The 6,579-nt window shown below is 42.9% G+C and overlaps 1 protein-coding gene across 1 annotated transcript; it reads left to right on the top strand.

The window, feature by feature from the left end:
• Positions 1 to 1,488: 1,488 nt before the first annotated feature.
• LOC128718907 (thioester-containing protein 1 allele S3-like) lies at positions 1,489 to 6,579 on the top strand. The gene is given in 12 exon segments (XM_053812521.1): positions 1,489 to 1,550; positions 1,635 to 1,830; positions 1,891 to 2,569; positions 2,631 to 2,899; positions 2,987 to 3,081; positions 3,144 to 3,399; positions 3,759 to 3,968; positions 4,030 to 4,483; positions 4,543 to 4,842; positions 4,911 to 6,169; positions 6,233 to 6,386; positions 6,485 to 6,579. Coding segments are annotated over 12 exon segments (4,029 nt in total).

The following is a 6,579-nucleotide window of genomic DNA, read 5'->3' as shown; positions in this document are numbered from 1 at the left end:
TTATTTATTTATTTATTTTTTTTTCGTTAGAACGGCCTGGCCGTTTCGACTTATTTTACGTAGCCGGAAAGTCAGTCCTTACTACGAGGGATTGGCCCGGATGGGATTTTGGTCCGGCCCGTTCGTGTGAAGACCGGCGCTGCTACCGTCATGCCACCGGGCCGCTCCAGAATTTGATTTAGTGTTTAATACATATATTGTTTAATGGCCGAGTACAGCCGGGATAAGGTGACGTTTCACTGTTTGGAGAAGGAAATGTCTTCAAACGAATGTGAATTGTATCTTAGATTATACTTAGATTATGAGCAATACAGCCGTTCTTGTTGAATAAAAAAATAGATAGATTTTTTTATCTTCATTTCTGTATTAAATTAAAGCTAGTGTATAGGAGAAATTGGTGAACGCTCTTTCGAAGTCGTTCAAAAAATCACCTATCTTGGGTTGAAAGTGAGCACCGACAATAACGTTGATGTTAAAATACGCGCTAGAGTGCTGGCTGCCAACCGGTCATACCACAAGCTGAGGAAACTTCTCCACTCAAAACACCTGTCGCGATGAACGAAGCTGGGACTATATAGAACCAGAACCTATATAGTTCCAGTACTAACATACGCCTCTGAGACATGGACTTGGTCCACAACTGACAAAACCCTCTTAGCCGCATTCGAGAGGAAGATGTTCGAAAGGATCTTTGGCCCCGAGCGTGTAGAAGGACAATGAAGAAGCCGCGACAATGACGAGCTCTATGAGCTGTATGTTGAAATTATTGCCGTTCAGCGGATAAGACTCACCAGGTTTCGGTGGGCTGGTCACGTCATGAGAATGACACCGGACGACCCAGCCCGTAAAGTTCTTTTAGGTCGTCATGGACAAAGGAGGCGTGTTAGGCCCAAATTGAGTTGGAGTGATGGCGTTGAGGCCAGAAATTCTGGAATAAGGGATAGGCAGACGAAGGCGCTCGACCGTGAGCGGTTTAAAGGGCTCCTGCGGCAGGCCAAGACCGCAAAGCGATTGTAGCACCGGATAAGTAATCAAGTCAGTAAATAGGTATCAAAAATCATTGTGAAATATCCGAAATCTTTGTGATTGAGAATTGTCCACACATAGCATCAGACTTTGAGATTTGCAGAATGTACGACTATTAGACTGTTAAAAGTGTACATAAAGTGTTAACAGTTAGTCTTTGCTTGAGAAACGCTGTAATTTATTCGAAAGAAGCAGTGCCTGAAGACGAAAAAAATTAAAATACTATCAGCGCAGCTTGATTTTGCCGTTGGAATTGGAGTCCTGCGTCAATCATTTGGGCAAGAAGATTCGTGCTTATCATCACTTAAAGTTGTTGCAGATCGTGTTTTCAATGACATTTGATCTAAGGGAAATACCGAATCATAGTACAGCTTCCATGATAGGGATGCTAGCAGCTCATTATTCAGTTCAATACTAGACACCATCTGAAGCAGATGCAAAATCGCACAGCGCTGGAGCAACATGTGGCAGTTCATAAGGTCACGAATACTAACGGCGCTAATCTTCATTGGTGCTGCGCATGGGTAGGAAACAAGGCTCCGGTTATTGTTGTGTTCGGTAGTTAGCATTGGTTTGTGAGTAAATTCCATGTGGTAATTCCGTTTCAGAATACTGGTTGTGGGCCCCAAATTCATTCGGGCCAACCAGGATTATACGGTGGTGATCAGTAACTTTAACTCGAATATGAGCAAAGTGGACCTGATGCTACAAATCACCGGCCACACCGATAATCGTGCAAGCATTCTGGACTTAACGAAGACAGTTGAAGTACAACGACACATGAACAGGATGATCACCTTCAATGTAGGACGAGCGCCATTCAACAGACAAGTGTGTGGAAGTTAATCGATTACTCTTTTGCAGATGCCTGTGGACTTATCCGCTGGGAATTATAAAATCACCATCAACGGGCAGCGTGGCTTTAGCTTTCACAAGGAAGCCGAATTGGTACACCTTAGCAAAACCATTACCGGTTAAATACAGATCGATAAGCCCGTGTACAAACCAGGCGATACGGTAAAATTTCGTGTGATTGTGCTGGACTCTGAGCTGAAGCCACCTGCACGGGTAAAATCAATCTATGTGACAATCCGTGATCCTCAAAAAAATGTGATCAGGAAGTGGTCGACAGCTAAACTGTACGCCGGAGTGTTTGAGAGTGATCTTCAGATCGCGCCTACCCCAATGCTCGGAATGTGGAACATCTTGGCAAAGATAGACGGGGAAGAAATCGTATCAAAAACGTTCGAGGTGAAGGAATATGTGTTGTCCTCGTTTGATGTAGAGGTATTACCGTCTGTCGTTCCTCTGGAGAAGGATCAAAGTTTGACTCTGAAGATAGAGGCTAACTACCATTTTGGAAAACCGGTAAAGGGAGTTGCTAAGTTTGATGTGTACTTGAGAAATGGTTTTCTGGACCAGAAGCATCAGTTTGAAGTGAATGGGAAGAGGCAAGTGGAGCTGCGTTTCAAAAATTACTTCGAAGTTCACGCAGATCGGCAAGACGTGTTTGTAAAGACGACATTTATCGAGCAGACTACAAGTAAGAATGTGGTGGAGTGCGTTTACATTAATGGGAATTAATTTTCAATTTCTTGTTTTAGACCGCACTGTCGTGAAACAATCTCACATCACAGTGTACAAATATAAATACGGTGTGCAATTGATTAAGGACAGTCCACAATTTCGGCCAGGACTTCCTTTTAAGTGTGCGCTTCAGTTCCGATACCATGATGGAACACCTGCTAAAGGTATCACCGGTAAGGTGGAAGTGTCGGAAACTGATTACGAAACAACTGCCACTAGTGACGATGGAGGTTTGATAAAACTGGAGCTCAATCCAAGTGACAATATAGACGAGATGAATATCAACGTACGTATGTCCAAGGAAGATGAATCCTAGAGTAGTGGTGTGTTACTCATCAATTGAAAGCCCTGGTAAATGCTGTTAATTTTGCAGTTTTCTGACGATGACAACGGTTTCTTCTTTGACGCTGTTGTGGAAAAAGTGGACGTCGTGACGAATGCGTACCTCAAATTGGAACTAAAGTCTCCGTGAGTAGCACTTAGTTTATGGGATGTTAAAGCAATTCTTCAAACAATTCTTTCCCTTGCAGTGTTAAATTGAACCGAATGTTGCGACTTACGGTAACGTGCAACGAACGTATGACATTCTTCGTGTACTACGTAGTGACAAAGGGCAATATAATTGATTCCGGTTACATGAGACCAAACAAGCAGAACAAATATACCTTACAGTTGAACGCCACCGAAAAGATGATACCGAAAGCGAAACTTATCGTAGCTACTGTTGCTAGCCATATAGTGGTGTATGACGTTGTGGACATCGATTTCGACGAATTTCATAACAATGTAAGTAATTGAATCATCTTTGAATGTTTCATTTACTATTAATGGTGAATGGTGATGGCGAAGCAAAGGGACGACTGATGGTGTTTGCTCATTTAAATGGTGTAATTTACTAGTTTATCTATTTGATCATAATTTTAATCTTACCGTTCTTATCTAATTCAGTTATAAATGTTTTTAAAAATTAACTACTCTAATCATAATTTTTTTCTACTGCATTGCAAATCGACCATTACTTTTACTTAAAATTGTGCATATACTGCGTTTATGATTTACTAACCTAATTACATGTAAACATTAACATATGTTCAACAAGTGACTGTCAATTTCTAATTATAATTTCATTATCCCCTTTGCAAAAGTTTGATCTGCGCATAGACGAGACAGAAATTAAACCGGGTCGACAAATCGAGCTCCATATGTCTGGGAGACCGGGAGCTTACGTGGGATTGGCTGCCTACGATAAAGCTTTACTCTACTACAACAAGAACCATGATCTGTTCTGGGAGGATGTTATGGGCGAGTTTGATGGATTTCATAAGATCAATGAAAATGAGTTTGACAAGTTTCATGTAAGATGCAAACATTGTGGGTGAAGCGTGAGTACTTATCAATGGTATGTTCACTTTGCAGAGTATGGGACTGTTCGGTATGACGTTGGCTGGTATCCAGTTTGAAGGGGCCAATGACAAGTCGGCACGCTATGGTCTGCAGGCAAACAGTCCCATCACCAGACTGGTCTCGTATAGGACAAACTTTCTAGAATCGTGGTTATGGCAAAATGTGACCATTGGATGGTCAGGAATGGAACAGTTGATCGAGTTTGTGCCAGATACGACCACCTCCTGGTACTTGACCGGATTCTCCATTGATCCGGAATACGGTTTTGGCATCATTAAAAAACCCATCCAGTTCACAACGGTTCAACCATTCTACATCGTGGAGAGTCTACCGTACTCCATCAAACGAGGCGAAGCGGTCGTGTTGCAGTTTACATTGTTTAACAATCTTGGAGGAGAGTACATCGCGGACGTAACGCTGTACAATGTGGCCAATCAAACGGAATTCATTGGACGACCTCTGGAAGGTGAGTATCGATGATTTGCTGATGCGTTGAATGATTACACTACATAGTCTTGCTTGCAGATATAAGTTATACCAAAACCATAAGCGTTCCTCCGAAGGTTGGTGTACCCGTTTCCTTTCTGGTAAAGGCACGCAAGCTTGGAGAGATGGCAGTTCGCGTGAAGGCCTCCATTATGGTTGGGTATGAAACGGACGCACTGGAGAAGGTGATCCGAGTAATGCCAGAAAGTTTGGTACAGCCAAAGATGGAATCCCGGTTCTTCTGCTTTGATACATACACCAATCAAACCTTCTTGATGAATTTAGACTTCAACAAGAAGGCAGACAATGATTCTAGAAAGATCGAGTTCCGACTGAATCGTGAGTATAAATGATCAGAAAAAAATTGTTCCTTTTGATTCCGTTCAACTGTTTGTATGTGTTTTCAGCCAATCTGCTTACCACTGTAATCGATAACTTGGATAATCTACTTGCCGTGCCCTCTGGTTGTGGTGAGCAAAATATGGTAAAGTTTGTACCGAACATCGTTGTGCTCGACTACTTGCATGCCATTGGTTCGAAGGAAAAGAGCTTGCTCGATAAAGCTACGAATCTGCTGCTCCAAGGCTATCAAAATCAGATGCGCTATCGTCAGGCAGATGGTTCGTTTGGTGTGTGGCAAAATGGTGGCAGCGTGTTTCTTACCGCCTTCGTTGCAAAGTCAATGCAAACGGCGTCTAAGTACATCAGCGAGGTGGATACGGCGATGGTCGAGAAGGCGTACGATTGGCTTGCTTTCAAACAACACAGCTCGGGAAGGTTTGATGAGGTCGGATCCGTAATTCACAAAGATATGCAAGGTGGGTTGCGTAACGGCATTGCACTGACATCTTACGTGCTGACAGCGCTCCTAGAAAACGAGAACGCCAAGGTGAAGCACGCGGTTGTGATTCAAAATGCCATGAGCTATTTGAGCCGCCACTTGGAATCCATAGAAAACTCTTACGATCTGTCCATAGCGACCTATGCGCTGATGTTGAATGGGCACAGCATGAAAGATAACGCATTCAAAAAGCTCTTAGGCAATTCTAATCTCGCAAATAACGGCACGGAACGGTATTGGGCCACGGCAAATAGCATCGAGACGACCGCTTATGCTTTGCTGTCGTTTGTCTTAGCGGAGAAGTATGTAGACGGTATACCGGTGATGCGTTGGTTGGTGAACCAACGCTATGTTACCGGAAGCTTCCCGCGCACTCAAGGCACCTTCGTGGGACTGAAGGCACTAACAAAGTTGGCGGAAAAAATCTCTCCCTCACGAAACGACTACAGCATACAGTTGAAATATAAGAAGCATACACGATATTTTAACATAAACTCGCAAGATATCAACATTACCAACTTCCAGGAAATACCGAAGGACACAAAGTCGATGGAGATCACCGTTGGAGGTATCGGGTTCGGGTTGCTGCAAGTGATTTATCAGTACAGTTTAAATCTTGTGAATTTTGAGAACCGATTCAAGCTGGTTCTTGAGAAACAGAACACGGGCTCTGATTATGAACTGCGGCTGAAGGTGTGCGCAAACTTCATATCGAAAGTGTCCGATGAACGTTCGAATATGGCACTGATTGAGGTGAACTTCCCCAGCGGTTACGTTTTTGATCGGAATCCGATCAGCGAACAGACTATCGCGAATCCGATACAGGTGAGATGATTTCGATGTAAGTGAAGAAAAACAATAACACTAAGCAAATTAAATTTATTGCAGAACACCGAGATCAGATACGGCGGCACATCTGTTGTTGTTTACTATAACAACATGGGAAGAGAATGGAACTGCTTCACCGCGACAGCTTACAGACGGTTCAAGGTGGCTCTGAAGCGTCCTGCATACGTGGTCGTGTACGATTCTGCCAACTCAGGTGAGTGTATTGAATGCGCGTTATTGTTTCGTTTTATTGTACGGGTTAATGTTGTCTATAAATCTTTTCGCTTTTTATTTCTATTTGTTTTTGTATAGATTACAATGCTATTGAATTGTACGAAGTGGATAATCAGGATATTTGTGACATCTGCGACGAATCCGAATGCCCAAAGAATTGCTTAAAACAGTAG

Source organism: Anopheles marshallii, chromosome 2 (genome assembly GCF_943734725.1).
Source record: "Anopheles marshallii chromosome 2, idAnoMarsDA_429_01, whole genome shotgun sequence".
NCBI classification, from domain to species: domain Eukaryota; kingdom Metazoa; phylum Arthropoda; class Insecta; order Diptera; family Culicidae; genus Anopheles; species Anopheles marshallii.
This window is presented reverse-complemented; position numbering and strand designations above follow the sequence as displayed.